Below are 21,461 nucleotides of genomic sequence, written 5' to 3'. Positions count from 1 at the left end.
GCTCAGTCACGTGGATCGCCCTGTACTAGCTGTCTTTATAACTTAACGTTGTCGATGTAACGTAAGCAGCATCGCTGGTAGCATGTAGCGATGGCGGAAGTGATCGGAGCGAGCCATCTCTTCGTCTACTGGCGTTCTTCTGTTCCGCCTCTGTCCCTTTAAGAACGCTCGGCACTTCTCGGAGACTGTCGTAACTGCTCGTCATCGACCCTTTTCACTGCGGCTCCATCGCTGAGCGGACTGGCCCGCTGTTCTCGTACGAGACCTCAGCGCTTACTGTCGGATCGGTGAACTCCCAGCGCCGGCTCCCTGAAAGCCTCCAGCTGCTGTCCAAATGCAGGCGATTAAGTGTGTGGTGGTCGGCGACGGGTAAGAGCACGCTCACAGAAACGGCACATTTGTCATGTGGGGTTCAGTGATGCATCCACTGATGGATGGATGATGGGAGGATGCTATGTAGTGAAAAGGGGCTGGGGCTCGGCGATCCGTCGGCCGCCTCTCTTTCTCAGATACAGCTCCACGGGCATCTGCATGTGATCACGTCTTCATCCAGCGCAAAGGCAGGAGCCGAGCATCGAGATGCTGCGGGAACACCTACACGCCTGGTAGGCCATTGAAGGCGGGCTGAAGTGCTGATGCACGCTAAGGAATTTGTGGCCCTGTCAGTGGCAAGCAGCAGGCCCCGCTGCCCTAATTCTGCTCCTACTGCATCCAGATCCCACCCAGCGGCATGTGCACTGAAGTCTGCTGCGAGAGTGCGCCGCGCCGTTTGGAAATGCTAATATGATTAGTGGTCGCTGATTAAAGCCACCGGCACTCCTATCAGTTCTTACAAACATCAGGAGCGGCCAAAGGTCTTTTTTATCATCAAAGGCAAAATGCGAAAATAAAAGAATGCTGAGTGCTGCTGTCTGCACACACTGTGTTTACAGCACGGTGCTGTGTGCAGACACACGGAGCCGTCCAACCTACGAGCTCAGTTTACCTTTCAAGTCGAGAAGCCCTCGCCTGCCTCCAGAGGGAGCTGGGGCCGCTCGATCCCTGCAGGAGTCCTAGTCTCACTTCTTATTGGTCATTACTGAGATCACACTTCTTTAACACGCATTCAGCAACTTTTAAAACATCGTCCAGTTGCTGAATTTTTAACCTCGAGGGCTTAGCCGGATATTTCCGAACAGCTGCACTGGTTTTATGGCTCTTTCTGACCAGATCATCTGCACTGAGCTAAATGTGCCACAGTCTGCACAAGTGTGAGTCTTTGACTTGTAGAGAAACGGGCTGTCTTGGATTTGTAGCAAAAGTTGTTTTTTTTTTTTTTAAAATGCAGCAAAATTATATAAATGTCATTTAAAAAAATCTTTAAATAGTCTTTTTTTCATTTTAGAAGCACAGACTGTAAGTAAAGATGGCAGTAGCTTCTGGGTGTGAAAAGCAATGGCACCTTAGAGATGCATTACTTCTAATGGCCACCAGGAAAAGACCTCCAGTTTCACCAAAGTCTCTGTGGAAATGATGCTCAGCAGTTTAATCTAGTCTCACCTCCAAGGTGTCAAGTTATACTGATGACATCACACCGCAGTCACCAGGAAGAATACACCTGGGTCTGCTACTGAGCCGGCGTGCCCGGCTAATGTGAGGATTCAAAGAGCGACAGCGTGACAGTGACATCGTGACCCTGCGGTGGATACTTGCATCTTTGTTATGCAGTCTGTGGTTGGAATCCACTGACTTTAAATGTCGCACACAGCCCCTGACAGTGTTGTTGAGACCACCGCAGGGCTCAGAAAGCTGTTTCTAACAGGAACCTGCTGTTATGTGCGATGAGGCTGTTTATGAGGTGGGCGGGATATAAAAATGTGTGTTTTTCTCGTCAGCTGCCACAAACAGCTTTAATACAGACTGTACAGATGCTGCTAGCTGTGTTTGGTGTCTTCAGATTGTTACCTGGTGCCGTTCACGTTACTTGACCCACGCTGACAGTAGCACGCAGGGACGTAATGAAGTGAAGGACAGCAGGTTCGCAGCTTCAGTGTCGGGGTCGTGGGCCAGCTTCACACTCGGAGCAGGGATGTGGTATTACCAGTACCTGTGCATTCACTGCTGTACATCTGCACGTGTAGCACTGTGTGTGTTTGTGTAACAGCATCTCTGTTTCCCTGCAGTTGTTTCAACTTCCTGTTCCTGCGGATCTGTTTGGAGACATTTAAACTCACTCATGTGTGACTTTTGTATTATTGCAGGGTTTTACCTTGTTCTGTTGTGTTTTGGTGCTACATAAATAAAACTGAGTTGAAGTTGAAGCGTGTACATCTTACAGCTTCAGCTTGTGCGACGCAGAGCAAATCTGAACCATTTGTGTGTTTTGAGTGAAACAGGTGTGATTGAGAGACGTACTGTGTGAGTCCAGAGGTCTGGAAGTGAAAGCAAAGGCTTTGCACATTTTCCAGGAGACGGGTTCTGCTTGACATCTCCACCTGAGTGGGTGTCACGGTGGTACAGTGGTTAGCACTGCTGCCTCACAGCAAGAAAGTCCTGGTTTTGAACTTCGCATGTTGTCTGCTCCTGCATGCTTTCTCTCCTGCACGGCGGGTAGTTATTCTGAAGCATCATTTCATTTTCACTTGAAGGACCTAAAATCTGCTTGCATATCAAAGCCACGTCTGATTTTTAGAAAAGAACTGCGGGGCCTGAGCTTACCCTTTGATGGACTCATTTCTAACCCTGGCCATGTTGGTCCCTCCCAGCAAGCATTTTAGCATCTTCAGCCCTAACTACTTCCTTATTTATGCAGTTCTTACTCTGTGGCCTCTAAGCTCTTGTATCTGTGACACAGTCACACAGATCTTTGGGTTTTGTGTGCTGCCCAAGGACAGCCTGGATGAGCTGGGGATCACACCACCAGTGTTCAGATCAGTAGATGAGCCACTCGATCTTCTGAAGAATAGTCGTAATCATTGAAACTGACTAATGAAGCAGCTGTAAGTGTCAGTGTTTCCCTTCTGACCAAACAGAGTCCCACTGACCTCAAATCACTTTTATATCAGTCACACATTTTGCCACCGCGTGTCACTGCTGTTGGTCACGTCTGTGGAGACGAGCACACAGAATCGCTCATGAGTCATGCATGAGCAGCCAGCCAATACTCATCCATGCCGCCACCAGTAGCATCGAGTGGCTCGAGTCGGAGGGGTGCTGTTGGCCTGTGAGCAGAGGAGAGGTGGGCTATGTCTGCGAGTAACTGTGTGTGGACAGGTATGAACATCTTTGTGGGGACCAAAAATTGGAGGCTTACTATACTCGTGGGGACCAAAATCCCCCACGAGTCTGAAGGCGTTTCTGAGACTCAAAATGTGGTTTTACTCGTTCTAGTGTCAGGGTTACATTAGGTTATGGTCAGGGTCAGGCATTCATCTTTGATGGTTGCATTATGTCCATGAGATGTCCCCACAAGGATGTGTGTGTGTGCGTGTGTGTGTGCGTGTGTGTGTGTGTGTGTGTGTGTGTGTGGCTACCATAGAAGGCTACTGTGTCCCTAGGCAACATGTATGTAGGCCAATGTCTGTGTGGCACTCAGCTGAAAGGGGATAGAGGCCTCCATTGTGCTCACACATGCATGTGGCCTGTTTACGCTCAGGTTTGTATGAGAGTGGAGCTGCAGCCTAATTTTGGATCCTCTGCTGTCACTTCCTCAGGGCTGTGGGTAAGACCTGTCTGCTGATTAGTTACACCACCAATGCCTTCCCCGGTGAATACATCCCCACTGTGTGAGTAACCCGAACACTCCTCATGCTCTCACAATACCACCATGTAACGCTGTAGGGCTGAGCGCTCTGTCAAAGACACTGTGCTGTCTAAAGGTTTCACACAAAGGATTTAATAATAATTATAATAATAATACAGCTGTTCTCCTGCAAGAACTTAGTTGACAAGAAAGAGAACACAGAAAAGAGACGAATGAATGTCAAATGAAATCAGATAAAATAAAAGATATCGCTCATTCAGCGAGCTGTGAATGTGCTGCAAACTCCTGCACAGTTCTGTACACCGAGAAACTATCCATGCTTATCGATGGATGATATTTGTAGTATTTATATATTTAATATTGCAAATCAAACAGACTGATGTTATGTATACTCCTTAATGTTTTTTAACTTTTCAAATTTTAAGCTGTTAAGATATTTCAGTGTTTATCAGCTACGTCGTGACACAAATGTTACACTTTTAAACCAGCATAACAAAATAATCATGACAACTGTGCCAAGCCCAGAAAGTTCCCTTAAATCCTGTTTTTCAAATATCTGCATCTCACCTCAGTCGTGTTAAACCAACTGGCAGGTGGCTCTTTAATATGAGCAGCATATATCCCATAGGTTGGAAACCAGTTCATATCAAATTAGAGTTAGTAGAGTAATTCAGTTTCAAAGTGCTGGACCCATCCGCAGCAGAAGAACCTGATACCTGAGAGCCCAGTGAGCACTGGGCTGAATGAGGAACTCCCAGTTCAGCTCCGGACTGGACTGTTTGCTGTCCCTTAAATTTCATTCCCTCTTTTAAAAGCTTTTATCAAATATAGTAATGCGACACCAAAAAGTAGACTTGGAGGAGAAAAAGCTTCCTTAAATATTTACCAACCCTTATCTAGGCGGTCATGTAGTTCTGCAAAGTGTTGTTTAGGAGTAATCGCACTACTGTTGTCAGTAGTCTCAGCTGCTTTTTACTCAGTGTGCTGTCCAATTCCCTGCAGCTTTGACAACTACTCTGCCAATGTGATGGTGGATGGGAAACCAGTGAATCTGGGTCTGTGGGATACAGCAGGACAGGAGGACTACGACAGGCTCAGACCACTGTCTTACCCACAGACGGTATTCCTACTCTTTCCTCCCACACACTCACAGCATGCCACAGATACGTGACTGAACCGAGCTTCCTGTGTGACCTGTTTAGATGAACGAGTAAGAGAATGAAATGGAAGGTGGTTAATGTACGAAGGTTGCTGTAATGCTTTGTAGACCCCAGCATTTATCAGTTTATCCGTTCAATATGAAAACTGTATGCCTTAAATTAATGATTATGCCAATATTTCAAGAAGTCCAAACTACACTCACCAGTTCAGATGGCTAACAGGGTGTGAGGAAAAGGCTGTTCTGCGATCTCCCATTCAAGATTAGCAACTGCTTCCCTTCCCCATCTGCAATGCATGCTGGAACTCTGGCAGTCCGTCATCGTGATTGTTGTGGCAGGTTATCCAGTTAGTGAGCAAAAAAATGCCACCATTTTCACTGCATTGTGCACTGGCACAGGATAGATCTGCTGAATGTTCTCCCCCAGACACCCCAGGGTGTTCCACTATGAGCGGGCTCCTCCAACATGCAGCGTTCAGCTTTAAAGCTGCTGACTCTGTAACTGCAAACTGCCAGCTCTCATCAACAACGACAGTCCTTCACGTGAAATTCAGGTTAGTTTGCAAAAGAATTGGATTTGAAGTCTGATGAAATCCGCCTGTGCAGTGTGGGCACAACAGAACTTCCAGGGAGCAATCCAGAAATAGCAGGTGGAAGCTGCCTGGAAACGGCCAAAAGGATGATCTGGGAGGCGATTATGCACACAGGCACTGATTCAAACAGGGATTTTCACTTTCATATCTCTGTCCGCGTGAAAAGCAAAAAATGATGTCAAACACTGATGACGATGCCGAGAAAACAGGCGGTGAGACGTTGGTCAGCACGGTCTGACATCAAAAGAGGCGATAACGGCGCACACCTTTGACGTCCAAGATGAAATCATTTTCCTTCGCCAAGTGTACGAGCAGAACCATGGTTCCTGAAAGTGTTCACCCTGGAAGGGCTTTAAGAAGCCCTGTGTTTTTATAAAAATGGGGATTTTGACATAAAACGTCATTTACTTGTGTATGAAAAACACTGAAAAACAGCCTAAACACTGAGGAAAAGCTACAGTTACCAAAGTACCGCGCACGTGTGGGCGGGGCTCCAGTTCAAGGGAAGGTTTTCATGCACAGTGCTCCCTCGCTATAACGCGGTTCACCTATCATGGCCTCGCTGATTTTTTTTTTCTTTTTGATTTTTTTTTTATTACAGCACATTGTGTTCTGCGTCCTGATTGGCTGTAGACCATTGTCAATCAGTCTCGTATATTTTTAAAAATATATTGCAATATTCAGATTCTGTACATAAAGGTAAACTTTATCAATATTCATTTTATCTAATATCAAAGTCTCACACTCAGTCTTTCTCTCATTTCAGTTTTATTGTTGACAAACTGAACGGTTTGTATTACAGTCTAGTCCAACTTAACTGAATGCATCTGGTACAATTATAGCTATTCTGAACTATGCAATATGAAAACTATGGAGCCCCGTCAGCAACTGAAGAATTTGAAAGTAAATTAAAACAAAATATAATTTTACATTAAATAAAAAAGTTTTAAACTTAATTAAAATAAAACATGTCTTAAATTAAAATAAGTAAACTGTCATGTTTATTGCTGCCATAAAACAGTTAAACACATTTGGACAGTGTCAGGATTCTTGCTCAGAAAAAGGATCAACATGCTCTGAAGTCAGAGCACAAAAACCTTTTTTGTTACAAAATATCGATTTCTGCTGTCGCTGTATCGATACATTATTAGCAAACAAAATATCACGATACTACACAGTATCGATTTTTTCCCCACCCCTAGTAATAACTGTAAGAAATAAAGCTGCCTACTTCGGAGATTTCACCTATCGCGGGTTATTTTTAGAACGTAACTCCCGGGATAAACGAGGGACCGCTGTGTATATTTGCCCACTATGTTGATAACCACTTCTTGTGTAGATAAGCACCAAACATTCATCCACTGTCTTATCCAGTTTAGGCTTGCAGTGGTCGGAGCCTATCCCTGCTGCCATAAGGCGAGAGGCGGGGTCTGTCCTGGATGTCCTCGGTCTATTACACTTAAAATGTCTTTGAACAAACAATATCAAGCAGAAACACGCCTCTTTGAGGCTTTTGTGTTGTAACTTTTAATAAGTGTCGAAGACTTCAAATAAAGCTGATTTCTTGTGGTGGTTTTATACACACACACACACACACACACACACACACACACACACACACACACACAGATCTCACTCTCAACTAGCGATGTCTCTGGTTCTCTCCCAGGATGTGTTCTTGATATGCTTCTCCCTGGTCAGTCCGGCCTCCTTTGAGAACGTCCGAGCTAAGGTCAGTACGCTGACCGTCCACCCCGCCCCCTCCTTTTTCCCCCTTCACGCCGAGTCTGACCACAAGGAGGCACATCTTTGGCTCCACCTGGTTTATCACACCTGTTCAGTCCTCAGCTTAGAATGGTCTGGATTTGATACTCCAGCAGGACGTGGAGCGCAGACACACACATTGTAGGCTGAGGCCTGAGCGAGTGCAAACACTCTGCAGAGGGAGCGTCACGGCCGGCTGTGGTTTGATCTGCTGAGCATCATGAGACGCTCTCGTGTGAAATCACACTTTTCACGAGGTCTGGGGTCCCTCTGTAGAGTCTCTGTGTTTCCGACGGGATTGTCCCATCGTGTGATGTGATTGGAGGTTTCTTTGCCTGAGGATGTCTTGTGTTCATGCCTTCATTCAAACTTAATAACAATGTTTTCTGTAGCCACAACTCAGTTTGTTGAATGTCACTGTGGAAAAGGTCATGATGTTCTTCCACCGCCGCCAGCTGACTCTTCTCTTTCTCCTCTCTCACTGACTTTGTCTTTTGTATATCCATATGTACACATCTGTGTGTGGTTGTGTCTGTGTGTGGGTGCCTGTGGTGCCCTAGTGGTACCCTGAGGTGAGACACCATTGCCCCAACACACCCATCATTCTGGTGGGCACCAAGCTGGATCTACGAGATGACAAGGACACCATTGAGAGGCTGCGGGACAAGAAGCTGTCCCCCATCACCTACCCGCAGGGCCTGGCCATGGCGAGAGAGATTGGTGAGGCTGTAACGGCATCGTTTTTTCTCTAACATTAATTTAGCTATATATAATGATTGCTGTTTGTCTGTTGTCTCAGTAAGTAACATATTAAATTGGGTACCAGTGACAGTTGATCCAAAGAAAAGTGTATATACAGTTTTCTGGGTTGAAGGAACTAAGTAGAATATTGGTTAGTCAGAGGTGGGATATAACCAGGCACATTTACTCACTTATGTAGGTGTAAACTCAGTTTTAGTTGCTAATTAATTCAATTCAATTTTATTTACCAAATCACAACAAAAGTCGCCTCAAGGCTTTTAAAATTAGTTTCCTGATGATCATTTTCCAAGCCCTGCCTGCACGGTGAAAACATCAGCGGCCGGATGCTTGTGACAAACTGAAATCAGCTGTTTATGGACGGAGTAGGTTCTTCTACTTCTCAGCACACTTACATGTGATTTTTGAATAAACTTCGACTGATCATTCTTGCTCTTACTGAGGTTTTCAAATGCACAAGCTTTCCCTGTAGTAAAGTATTGTTACAATGCAGTATAAGTACTTTTTACTTAAAAAAATTTATGTTTTTCTACAAACGAGGTCACCAAAGCCCTTTTCCAATAGAACCTCCACGGAGCGACTCGGCACGGTTTTCAGGGTTTCCCATTAGGTCATAGTTCCTGGTACCAGTTTTTAGCACCTGCTTGGATTTCAAGTGATCCAAACAGGTACTAAGTGTGACATCATCAGACTGTATGCCACTGATTGGCTGGCTGTAGCGTTACGAGTCATGAGAGCGTTCACGAAAGTCCAAATCGCCATTTTTGAAACGGCTACAAAAACAACGCAGTGATCTCTGAGTGTGCCGAAACGCCACGGACCGAGTAGCAGGCATGTGTTTGCTTCGATGTCCACCTTTGTTGTGGCGTTCGTGTCGCATATTAATTACGTCTCGAGACGCGCAGACGCGTTGCTATGACGACACGGTACTAGAGGGTTCTAATGGAAGACCAGTCGATCCGCGAGTCGAGTAGGTGGGAAAGGGCTCATGTGACACAGTGGACAGAAACACGCTTTACAAAGTCGATTCCTAAAAAGTTGTGAAAATGAAAACAGGCTGCGTAGATTTAGAGATCTCATGAATTCGTACTTTACTGATAATAGAACATAAATCAATGTTTAAACTGGGGAAATGTCACATTTTAAGAAAAATAAGAGCTCATTATTCACTGCATAGCAGTAGCATGTCCACAGCTTTGTAGTCTCCACCGTCTGCTGCTTGGTGCTCAGCAGAACTTAATTCAGGCTGAAAGCAGCTAACGAAAAATACATTTACCAACTTTTTTAAGCTCACTCACTAATTAATGCATAACGCTGTGTTTGTTCTGTGCACACACACACACACACACACACACACACACACACACACACACACACACACACGTGGAGAGGGTGTGCTCAGCCTCCCCTGTACATAAACATGTCCATTAGTTTGGGTTAGAGCTGCTTTGAGTTCAGCCTCTAAAGTGAGGAACATCCGACCTCAGAATGCTGGAACATGCCCACACCCCACTGACGAGCAGAAGCACGAAGGCGTGATTGGAGAATGATGTTTGTGTAAGTGAGGAACCATGAATTGCACACAGTTCCAGCCAACTGTCAATGAAACATCCTTCTATAAACCTTTGAAGCTTATTAACTTTCCAACATGATTGTTAAAGACACGTGGATTTAGAAATCATGACCACAGTGACTGTGAGAAAACAGTGACCAGAATGTTGTTGCTATTAGACTGGGAGTCACAAGGAGTCAGGAATTCTTTGGACTCGATCTGCTGTCAGTGTCAGTCACTATGAGTGACTTCCATATGTGCCTTTTTGTCCTGACCTCATCTCAATACTCAGCTCACTGGTATCCATCTCACCTGTTCAAGAGCCAATTTACAGTAACTGTCAACCCAAAGCAATTCATATTGTAGGATAAAGACCCAAGAATGTCAGATAGGGACAGAACTACCTGGAGACCTCTGCTGGTATTAGGATAGCTGGGAAAGGCAATGTTAGCCTATAAATGCTGTGGGCACATGAATCGTATGTACAGCTGGAGAAAGAGACCACTTTATAACCACGTTTGTAGTTTTCTGTGAAGTGAGTTGAAGTGCTTGTCACATGAAGATTATTTGCTCCATTGTTGTAGTCCTACTGAGGAGATGATCCAGTGTTACTCCGGCCTTTGTAAAGGCTTTCAACAATCTTATCTGAAAGCAGCGCTCAAACCGATGATGTAGTAAACCTTTAATTCACTTTGATCAATTCAAATATGGCTGATTATTGTATTGTATATCGGTATGTATATAATTATTAAAAGCTGTGATAAGAAGCAGATGTTTATACAGCAGCGTAATATTCAAGGAGCTGTGGAAGTTCCAACATGCCAGCATGTTGATGATTGTTTTGATTGTGTAATCCTGATTCATACATGTGATTGTATGACTGTTGTTGTGCAGCATCATTGTTTTTATGAATGATCTGTGCCACTCTGTGCAGGGACCAACTCGTTTAGAAAAGTAATTTTTAACTCCAATTTTAAAAAAATCATTTTAAAAACAACAAAATGCAATGATTTGCAAATCTCATAAATCCCTATTGTATTCACAATAGAACACAGAAAACCTGTTAAATCTTTAAACTCTTAATTTTGAACGATTTCACAAAGAATCTTGACTCATTTTGAGTCTGATGACAGCAAATGTTTCAAAAAGGTTGGGCCAGGTGCAACAGCAGGCTGGAAAACTCAGTGGTCCTAAAAGGAAACAGCTGGAGGAACAATTTCAATTCAGTTTAATTGTATTTAGACCGCTCCAAATCACAACAACAGTGACCTCAAGGTGCTTTATACTGTAAGCTCGACCCTACAACAATACATACAGAGAAAACCCAACAATCATATGACCCCTATGAGCAGCACTTTGGCAACAGTGGGAAGGAAAAACTCCCCTTTAACAGGAAGAAACCTCCAGCAGAACCAGGCTCAGGGAGGGGCGGGGCCATCTGCTGTTGCGTTTTTATAACTAATAATAATTATAACTAATCAGTTTAAATGACAACAGGTCAGTAACATGTCTGGGTACAAAAAGAGTTCCTCAGAAGTAGGCGGGACCAAACTGTGTCTACAAATTATGGACCAATGACAGCATACTGTTCAGAAAAAGATGGACGAGAAGAGCTCCTCGAGGCAAGTGTTGTTGTGAGTTCTCTCGATATAAATCAAACTGAAGATCCAGGACTGCTGAGCTAGAATCCTCTGTCAGACAAGAACGGGACAAAGTTCCTCTCCCGAAACTCCACAGCTGCTCTCCTGTTTCCAGATGTTAGAAAAAGATACTACAAAGATGGAGACATACTCCTGTCGCAACCTTTTGGAGATGTTCTATTGTGAATAAAGTATTGGTTTATGAGATTTGTAAATCACTTTGTTTTGTTTTTATATGTACATGTTGCTCAGCTTCCCAGTAGTTGAACTGTGGCTGTGTTTAGCAGTGGGTAGAGACAGCATGTCATCTGCTACGTTCTTTTTAAACACCCAAAATAAACAGTGTTTAAAAACAAGATTAAACTATTTCATTTAAAATAAAAAATTATTAGGAAATATTTATATTGTGATTTGAATTCCACTCGCCTTGTGTCAAGGAGGAAAAAACGATCACGCACCTGCTGTAATAGTTCCAGGGGTCTCAAACTCGCGGCCCGGGGGCCACTCGCACGAACTCATGTGTCACTTGCACTTGTATTTTGTTCAATACGAACGTGTGTGACAGACAGAGGACCAGTGTGTTTATTTGCTCTTTCAATGAAACGATTCAGTTAGTTAAGATATTGCTATATAATATTTCCATCCATTTTCTTCTGCCTATCCGGGGCCGGGTCGCGGGGGCAGCAGCCCGAGCAGAGAAGCCCAGACCTCCCCCTCCGCCTCCTCCAGCTTATCCGGGGGGACACCGAGGCGTTCCCAGGACACGCTGGAGAGATTATCTCTCCAGCGTGTCCTGGGTCTGCCCCGGGGCCTATATGATATTTGAAATTTAAAAAAAGCAAACAAAACATTTTCAGAAATGTTTGTTTTTGTATTAATTGAACACAAAAGTATCCTTCAGACGACAGTGCCAGCAGTGGCCCTCAGCTCCTTCCAGTGTGAGACCCCTGCTTTATTTACTCTCCTCAGTATTTGCATGGACAGTTATCTGGTGGGGCCCTTCGGTGAGTGCTAGGTGCTCTGTCGGGTAATGTAGAGGGGCGTATCAGGAGTTTTCCCATCATGCCCTCTCCCTGGTCCTCAGGAGCCGTGAAGTACTTGGAGTGCTCTGCGCTGACCCAGCGAGGCCTGAAGACGGTATTTGACGAGGCCATCCGGGCTGTGCTCTGCCCCCCACCCGTGAAGAAGAGGGGGAAGAGATGCACCATGTTCTAAGGAGGAAGCACTGCTAACACTACACCACATCACCATGAACAACAACCACTACTTCTCTGAGAGGATGAGAAAGAAAACTAGCGAGAGTGAGTGTGCACTGCTGAGATTGCTTTCTTTATATCGATGTTTTTTCAAAATCATATTGGTAGGACCAATATTTAACCCAGTTTTTTTAACCATTACAGAGTAAGGTCATAGGTTCTCTGTGAAAGACAATGACTGTCCAACTGCTTTGTACTCATAGACACGTGTCATGTTGCCACGAGGGCTCACAAAGACTTCTTATCTTCTTACTGCAAAGTCTTTTGTTTCTCAGCTATGCTTGCTTGAAATAATGCAGTGTTGACTAGATAGAACATGAACTGTGAATACGCCTTCAGCTCTGAAGTTACCCTCAGCTTCTGATCTAGGATCAGCACATTAAAAGAAATACTGCCTTCATTCGTTCAGCCCTCATTTCTGACAGTATGCACAGCGAGGTCCCCCCTGAGATCTGTGGTCACATGACAGAAACACCAGCAGTTAGACTCTCTGACAGCTTGGTTCACTGGCGGGTGTCCTGATTGGCATTTTATTATTCCCGATCCAAACCAAGTTCTTTAAAATGGCAAGGTATTCAAGTTTGCTCCATACTGCCAGATCAGCGTCTCATTATTAAACAGCTCATTGGAGAAAGGCTGTGCTGTTTCCCTCAGACTGGGCAAACGGCCCAAGATGCTCCCTGTAGTTCTTAGCTAGCACAGTGACTGTAACGATGGTCTAACTGCTTGTATTTGTTCAATCCTCTCAGTAACCTGTTGAGTTAGGACAGATTTCCTGCCAAACGATCACATCAGCGCTGCAGTCAAAGTATAAACATGTAACCGTGAACTCATCCTCTTGGGTTTCATCTCAGTAAAGCCACGCACAGACTCATAATCATAGCCCGTGTCATCGTTCTTAACTTTTCAATGAGAAAAAAGAGATTTTCAGTGAGACACAAAGGTTTAACTGGAGGTTTCAGTCAAAGCTTGTCTGTTTCATAACTGTACTTTAGAGGTCTACCTGCAAACCTTTCGCTCGCTTCCAGAAGCATCCTCTGATCAGTTGAAGAATTATTTGGCTATGCCCCTCCAGCGTGTTCTTGCTTCAGTCGCCTGATCTTGGTCAATTTCTTTGGGTAACTATTCTTAACTGTGAAGATGTGACAGACGAGCTTGCCAAACACACGGGGGCTGTACAACCTTGCTGCCTGAGTTCTGCCTGTGGGAGTGGAGGAGCTTGCATGGGTCTTAAAATATTCTGTCTTAATTTATCCCATTGTTTAGACTGTGTGTGTGTGTGTTTGTGCACAAGCACATGAATGCGTGCGTGACAGGTGTGTTTGCGTGCGTGCACGGTGGGCGGGCATGTGTCGGTGTCAGTGAGACAGTTTGGGGTAGTGCATAAGAGACAGTATTGTTTTAAGCCAAGTTTTTTAGTGTCCAGTTTTTGGTACTATTTCATATTGTATTGTAGTAAAACACAAGACTTTTCAACAATCTGTGACATAAAGGAAGGAAAACACACGAATATCAGTGACATCCAGTCATGTACAGAATAATCCTCAGAAAAGGAATGCGTTATGAATATCTACATGTACCTGAATATTTAGCTCGTAAAACTAAAACAATTCAAACTAAAGGGATTATAGTTGCTCATGTCGAAGTTAGAAGTGTCGCTAACAGTGTACGATAAAGGGCCAATCGTTGTGGAGTTTGTCGTCATGGCAAACAGTGCAGATTGCACCTTTATGAAATGCATTTCTGTATGGTCGCAGGCCTGCTGTGTGTCTGTCTCCCCCGTGTGGCGAGACGCAGCACTGCAGTGCTCCGTTATGCTGTCTTTGGTTGGCATAGCTGTGTGGTTGAATCATGTCGTGTGGTCCTGCCTAGCTAAGGTGTCGAAATGTAGCTGAGAAACAGCAAAAGAAAAAAAACTACTACTATTGCATGGAAGTTCTCTGGTTATTTGACCCACTGTAACTCTTAGGAGAGGTTGTATGATGAAATGCATTGGCCATGTACGTATGTAATGTAAGATGACTTGTATACTTGTTTCAACTGTTTGTCTTATTTTTTATTACTTCACATGTCTGTGTGGTGACATATTTCAATTTTTTGTATACTAAATACAAATGTATATGTAAGGTAGTCTGCTTCCTGTCGTCATTTCCTCCTCACACAGCGAGGCGTTCCCTCGGGTTCACATCGAAATGTGCTTCGTGGACTAACACTGAGGAAAACGCTAGTGGCTGCACGAGTCCTTTTTTTACAGGATTATTTACATATATATTAACAGAAGACGGACTGTTCCTGTACCTTTAGTTGTTTAGATTTATCAAAGTGACCAAACGAATCATTCTGACTGAAGATGATGATGATGGCTCTTATTCAGCTTCATCAGCAGGCTTTCCAGCACACGTCCAGGCTTCAGTTCTTCTTTGCTATTCTTTACTGCAGCACTGAAACAACTACAAGAGCCTGCAGCGCGTGGAGCCAAATTAATAAGCAGAACCAGCCTGGTTAGGAAGAGTCCAGTGGTTCTGTCACTTTGAACCAGTCACTAAACTTTACTAAGGCCTGCGTCTCAGCTCCTCACTTCGCCTCAGCTGTGGAGCGGTGCTGTAAATAAAGAGGACCCAGAGTTCATTCGTTTCTGTTTTCATGTGTCGGTGACTTAGTCACTGTGATCATTTATATTTCAGTAAAAAACAAACAATTTATTTTTAAACAGAGTTTTTGTTTTTAATACTGATTTTAATGCAGCAGCATGTTTTTATCTTTTAATAGCACAAATTCCATCAATGGGTCAAACAATCCTTCGGGCCCCTCGCTGGTTGAGTCCAGTTATATTGGAGACAATCACAGTGAAGAAGAAATCTGCAAGTGAAGTTTTGCTCCGAGCAGGTGGACGATGGGCTGATGTGGCTCAGCAGGCCAGGAAGCCTCCATCCACCGGCAGAGTGACTCCATTAATCATGCTGCTCTTTTCACTCAGCAGGAATAAAATGCTGTTCACAACCTCCTCCACCTCTGCACACAGACACACACATCACACTCAGCTTTACAGAGCTAACCCTGACACCACGGGGAGGATCGTGTGCAGACGAGAGGGCAGGACTGAGTCTATCAGTGTTATGTCCCTAACCCTCGACTGGGATCATGCAAACTGGTCTCACTCTGTGGACTCGTCACCTGTCTGTGGGGTAACACTTCCTCCCATGCATACAGGAGCTGAACACAAACACAGTGATGTGATCTAAGAGGACATGTCTGACCAAGACCGCTGCAACTGACCTGCGAAGCGGCCCAGGGGGATCCGGGACTTCATGCTCTTGGCTTTTTCAGGATCGCTCCAGCCCAAGCGACCCATGTCAGTCATCACCACTGTGGGGTTCACGGTGTTCACACGGATCTGATCACAAGACGACACCTGAGTTAATCGAGTCACCGAACAGACGTCAGATCCCATCTTTGTTCAGACGACCCCGATCAGACTGTTGAATACTTCATGTTAACAGCCGGACAGGCAGCAGTAACTAAAGTAACCTCCTAAAGCGACTGTATGAACCTCATACATGCTTTAAAACACTGGCTCATAGAACTTATAAGTAAGTTTGGTGTTGGCTGCTGTCCTGTTGTTTGCTTCCAGTAAATGTTGAGTTCACAGGAACTGATTCAGGTGTCGTTTAGATGCAGCCTTTACAAAACTCTGTGTGGACTTTGGTGTCAGGTTGGTGCCGACACCACTGACACCAGCTGCCAGCGACTTTTTACACAACTCCTTCACTATGTTGCACATATCACACTGTGGTGCAGGTGGGAATTTTGCAGACTTGCTTTCGGGCCTGTCGTCCTCAGAGAGCGAAGGGTCACTTAGGGTCTCTCCTGGGATTTGAAAGCCTACATCCTGTGTATGATTATGAACCTGCTGCTCTCTCTCTCTCAGCACCACACCAGGCTATATGAGTTTGCAGAAGCTGTTTCACAGTGCAGTGAGCCGTCCTGGCATTGGTGTGTGCTGGCAGTGTTTCACTGTTATATCAGGTCTCATCGAAGTATTCCAATGCTTTTCAACACCTTACATGACGTGAGGCACACGTGTAAATGACTTTGACACTTGAACAGGAATAATTAATATTCACATGAAATCATTTCCTGGACAGTTTCTTGCATTAGCTTATATTGTTTTCCCCGTATTTCCTGATCATTTAGAAATAGACAGCACGAACTGAACGATAACTGTGGCATCACTAACTCAGTTAATGCTTTCACAAAGATGCACCTGAGCTAACCACATTAGCATTAGTAACTGTGAGGTGGAAGCTGGACGTGTGGAACAGGACAGTGGTGTACCTGATGTGGTCCCAGCTCTAAAGCCATCACCTTACTCAGCATGTCCAGAGCCGCTTTGGTAGCACCTGAGCACAGAGCAGAAACAGAAGCTCAGTTTGTTACCCTCACTGGGCTTCTTCGTTTAAATGTGATAGAGGCTGTGGCGCCCATGTCTGTGATCCTCACAGTAGACGGCGTGCTCTCTGAGGGCGCGCTGCGATGCCTGGCTGGACACATTAACAATGGAGCCTCCCGATCCCCGGGCCTTCATACCACGAGCCACTAACTGCCAACAGACGGAGCTTTGTCTCATTGCACAGAAGCAGTTTGATGAATGAGACGGGTCAACCCAACACCCTACAAGCTCCACTCAACTGCATCGAGCTTTGTTACAGAAACTTTCCAAAACCCAACTTAACCAATAACATCAGCGTCAAACAATTCATGTAACAAAATGTCATCTGCTCATTTTTTAAGCACAGATTTGTGCACGGCTCAGACCGACAGGCGAAGCACAGATATAGAGCCGGAGCTTTCAGATCTACACAAGACATTTCTTAATATCGAGGTAAAAAAACACTTTTACTGTAAGTCCCAATCACACGTTTTCTAAAGCACCCTGTCCAACACTCATTGTGACGGGTTCATTCACAGCTGAACTTCAAAGCAATGCATTTCCCACGAATCAAATCCAAAGAAAGGAAACACCGTGGTTTAATAAAGGCCGTGTTTGTTTTACCTGAGAAACCTGCACCACAGCTTTCACATTCACACTGAAAGCCCTGGAAGACACAACAGACGTGACAGGTTAGCACATGATGAGGCTCTGGCCTCGGGCTCACAGGCTTGTGCTGTGTCCTTATGGCTGGTACTTCCTCAGTAACAAATATGAAAGTTGAGAATATTTGCTTTACTGCTCAAACTTGTCAGGTGTGACTTCCAGAAATGGCTGTAGGTTGGCGCAGGCAGCGTTATTGACCAGCAGGTCGACAGGGCCGACATCCTGCAGGGCCTGCTCTGTGGCCCCCCAGTCTGTGAGGTCCACACACACCGGGGTGATGGAGGCGCACTGTGACAGGAAGTCAAAAGCAGACGGACTCGAATTAGAAGGAAGACAAGAGACATCAAATATTTATAATGAGTTTGGGCCCCAGAACTGAATCAGTCACAGGCCTCCTCACAAACAGCAAACTCTGACGAGAACAACTAAATCCAGATGCTGAACAGCTGTTCTGAGGTCAGACCAACTGTGTGCAGGGTAGCTTTGTTCTTCTTTCAGCTGCTGCCGTAGAGTCAATCAGTGAAATGCTTCTCATGTTAGCCGTGCAGATTGAAAAAAATTATTTCTCTATTATTGTATTTGCATGACGAACATACTGCAGATTCTACTTCAAGTGAAAACTACATTAAACAGCTTTTAAAGTCATCAGCCGCCGTCAGCTGATTAAAATCTGTTTGATATAATGAGTCAGAAAAGGTTTGGATGAGTTATTAATAAGATTTAAACTGAGAAGAAATCTCACTGTGCAGATCAAAGCTGTAGGCAAAGAGTCGATTAGAGTCTCTTAGGTTTATCTGTGCATCACAGACGCTCCATCAGAGAACTGACAGGAACAGCTGTGATGGGTTTCTGACATCTTCCAGGCACAGAGCTAAAGCTAAAGCTAAAGCTACGGTGACGTCAAGTCTCTCTGCAGAAAGAGGACATTTTGGATTTTTTATATGTAACGTTTTTTTTAAAGATATGACTCTCTCTTCCACAGCATGTCTTTATCCTGTCTTCCTTCTCTCTCCCCAGCAGCAGATGGCCCCGCCCCTCCCTGAGCCTGGTTCTGCTGGAGGTTTCTTCCTGTTAAAAGGGAGTTTTTCCTTCCCACTGTCGCCAAAGTGCTGCTCATAGGGGTCATATGACTGTTGGGTTTTCTCTGTATGTGTTATTGTAGGGTCGACCTTACAGTATAAAGCACCTTGAGGCGCCTGTTGTGAATATAAATAAAACTGAACTGGGACTTTTTTTTAAAGAGGCTTTAGAAAGGTTCCTAAATATTTGTTTGTTAATTCTGTGCTTTTATAATCCATATATATCATTTTAGTAATGTATCTTTTTCTTTTGGACTCTTCTTGGACATTTTATTTATACAGCACTGAATCACAACACCAGTCAGCTCAAAGTGCTTTATATTGTAAGGTGGACCCTACGATAATACCAGACCCACACGCCTCTCCAGCTCCTCGCTGTCGGTTCCCTAACGGTGCATTTACACGTGGTTGGCTTTTATACGCATCATTTTTAAGAGGTGGCCTGAGATATGCTTTATGCTGATTGACAGTCCACTGTGTGGGTCAAAGGTCAGGGCTGGGGCCCCTCAGATGGGTGTGTGTGGGGTGATCACCTCCTCCACCAGGCTGTTGAGATCGGCCTGCGTTCGTGTGACCGCTATGACCTTTGCCCCGCAGCGTGCCAGAGCCAGAGCTGTGGCCCTACCAATCCCTGGGACACAAGAATCCATAAACACAAAGACTGATTACAGAGTGGACACACACACACACACATTCCACACATGTCTTAGGCTTCGTTCCACCAACAAAGCTCCTGTTATTCCACTTTCTCACTGATGACACTGGTTCAGGCTCCGTGCAGTGTCATCAGATTCCTCCAGCACACTCTGCTGAGTTCACAGTAATCAGTAACTTCATCGTCCACAACACTGTCTCACTTTAAACGTCTGTAACACGGCTGGAAGCCGACAGAAGGACATGTTAGTGTTGTGTTTTATATTTGTCTAACTTGATGTATGTGAAGGACGCGTTTATACAGCAGCCTCTGTTTGGGGCCACACAAGGAGCTATGATGGTTTGTGTTTGAGTGTAAATGAAATCAACATCACTGCTGACATTTAATGTTCTGTTCAGGAACTTGTTTGTAAATCAAGCTCAAGTGGAAATCACGTGAAACTTTACATTAAGCATTGATTCGTGTAAAAAACAGAAACAGTTTCATGAGAGGAGAGTTAGGCTACGTTCACTCTGCAGGTCTTGATGCTCAATTCCGAATTTTTGATCAAATCCGATGTTTTTGTCTGCTCGTTCACAGTACAAATAAAATGCGACAGCAAACGCGCTCTAGTGTGAACGCTCAAGCGCCCGCATGCGCAAAAGAAGACGTCACACACAACGCGCTCTGTTTAGACCCAGAGCAACAGTATGTGTGACTGACGGCCTCAATATAAAGACTTCGGACTTCACGTTTCCCAGTTTTTGCTTTAAGTTATTTTGTTATTGACATAATAATGTAGATAATCTAATAATGATCCTTATTGCTGTTTCAGAGGAGCGCTGCTTCAAAGGATAGCTGCAGATTTCTGTCAGAATCTGCAGATTATACAGAACAAATAAAATGTTCACGTTGTTCCCAACAGTTTCACTGGAGGGCCAGGAAGGTTCGCGATGTCTTCTCCGGCGCTGATAGTTGGCGTCTGTCTTGCATCAGTGACGTAAAAGACGGAATTAATGCGACGTGACCATCAAGCAGCAGTCGCTTTCTAAAACATCAGATATGTGTCTGATTCAGCACCACATACGAAAGTGACCCAGATCGGATTTGAAAATATCGGATTTGTGCCGTTCACACTGTCACCATGATGGATATGAGTCGCAGAGGGTCAAAGAAGTCGGATTTGATGCGCTTTCACCTGCAGTGTGAACGCAGCCTTAGTCTCGTGTCCCGTGACCACACTGGGGTTGGTGGGGGCATTTGCACGAAGGTGGATGTTGTTCATAAAGCAGCCTGCTGGTGTCGCTGCGTGTGCGTGCGTGTGCGTGTCTCCTTTACCTTTTCCTGCTCCGGTGACCAGAGCCCGTTTACCTGCAAACGAAGCCTCCATGTTCGGCCTGCGTGGGTGAGCGAGCCGCTGCAGGTGGAAGCGCCACAGACGGAGTTACGAGTCACGTGACACTCAGGCTGAACGTGCTGAGCGAGCTTAGCTCGGCTAAAACTTCCAGTGTGAAATGTTCCACGCGTGTTCTCTGTGCTGTTCCTCGTGTTTTGTGTTTGTATGACAGAAGAGGTACTCACCAACAGCGCAGCGGACAGAGCTGTGTGTGTTTGTGTGCGTGCGTGTCCTCCGCCTCTACACCGTGTTTGTCTTCCAGGTCACTCTGCAGCCCGTGGACAGGCACGGAGCACGCGCTCAGCCCTGCCATATAAGGCGGAGAGCTGCAAAGCTCCCGGATTCCTGTGAAATCCCCAAAAGTCATATTTTATAACCGGTCACCGCAAAAGTGTTTTTCAGGAAAATCCACAGCTGCTCGTTGAAGTGAGCAGTGCTGCACAGAGACGTCTGCAGACGTTCAAATCAGGAGGAAAGAAAAAACAAGTCCCGCTGTACAAAATCAAATAAAAAGTCCCTCATCGGTGTTTCTGCATCTATGGTGAAAGAATATTTTCCTTTCAGATGTCTATATGAGAAGAAAATCTCATGTAAATGCTTACAGCTCAATGCTTGAGTTGAATTTTTATAGTTGCTGAATCTTTGGTGAAATAAACACAACGAATCACGTTCAGGTGGGAGAGCTGGTGTCACAGCAGAGCTGGGATGATGGGAGGAGTCAAGTCTACAAAATTCATCAACCGCCTCCAGCTGGAGATGATGGTGGGCTTCAGGCTGAAACCAACACCACCA

At 44.9% G+C, this 21,461-nt stretch overlaps 2 protein-coding genes across 2 annotated transcripts; one reads left to right on the top strand and one right to left on the bottom strand.

The window, feature by feature from the left end:
• Nucleotides 1-190: 190 nt before the first annotated feature.
• On the top strand, nucleotides 191-14,595 carry rac3b (Rac family small GTPase 3b). Its single transcript, XM_085465327.1, has 6 exons — nucleotides 191-369; nucleotides 3,693-3,764; nucleotides 4,745-4,862; nucleotides 7,164-7,226; nucleotides 7,819-7,978; nucleotides 12,294-14,595. Exons 1-6 carry the CDS (start codon nucleotides 335-337, stop codon nucleotides 12,422-12,424), a joined length of 579 nt encoding a protein of 192 aa, XP_085321453.1. The 5' UTR covers nucleotides 191-334; the 3' UTR covers nucleotides 12,425-14,595.
• dcxr (dicarbonyl/L-xylulose reductase) lies at nucleotides 13,947-21,320 on the bottom strand. Its single transcript, XM_085465326.1, has 9 exons — nucleotides 20,855-21,320; nucleotides 20,612-20,690; nucleotides 19,173-19,270; nucleotides 17,694-17,848; nucleotides 17,519-17,561; nucleotides 16,966-17,065; nucleotides 16,801-16,865; nucleotides 15,742-15,859; nucleotides 13,947-15,477 (listed from the first exon to the last, which is right to left on the bottom strand). Exons 2-9 carry the CDS (start codon nucleotides 20,661-20,663, stop codon nucleotides 15,374-15,376), a joined length of 735 nt encoding a protein of 244 aa, XP_085321452.1. The 5' UTR covers nucleotides 20,664-20,690; nucleotides 20,855-21,320; the 3' UTR covers nucleotides 13,947-15,373.
• Between the last annotated feature and the right edge of the window lie 141 nt (nucleotides 21,321-21,461).

Source organism: Copadichromis virginalis, linkage group LG8 (genome assembly GCF_057382275.1).
Source record: "Copadichromis virginalis isolate Kocher_CV1m ecotype Utaka linkage group LG8, C_Virginalis_male_GT1.1, whole genome shotgun sequence".
In the NCBI taxonomy this organism is placed as follows: Eukaryota; Metazoa; Chordata; class Actinopteri; order Cichliformes; family Cichlidae; genus Copadichromis; species Copadichromis virginalis.
Note: the sequence above shows the minus strand (reverse complement) of the source record. Positions and strands in the feature narration are given on the sequence as shown.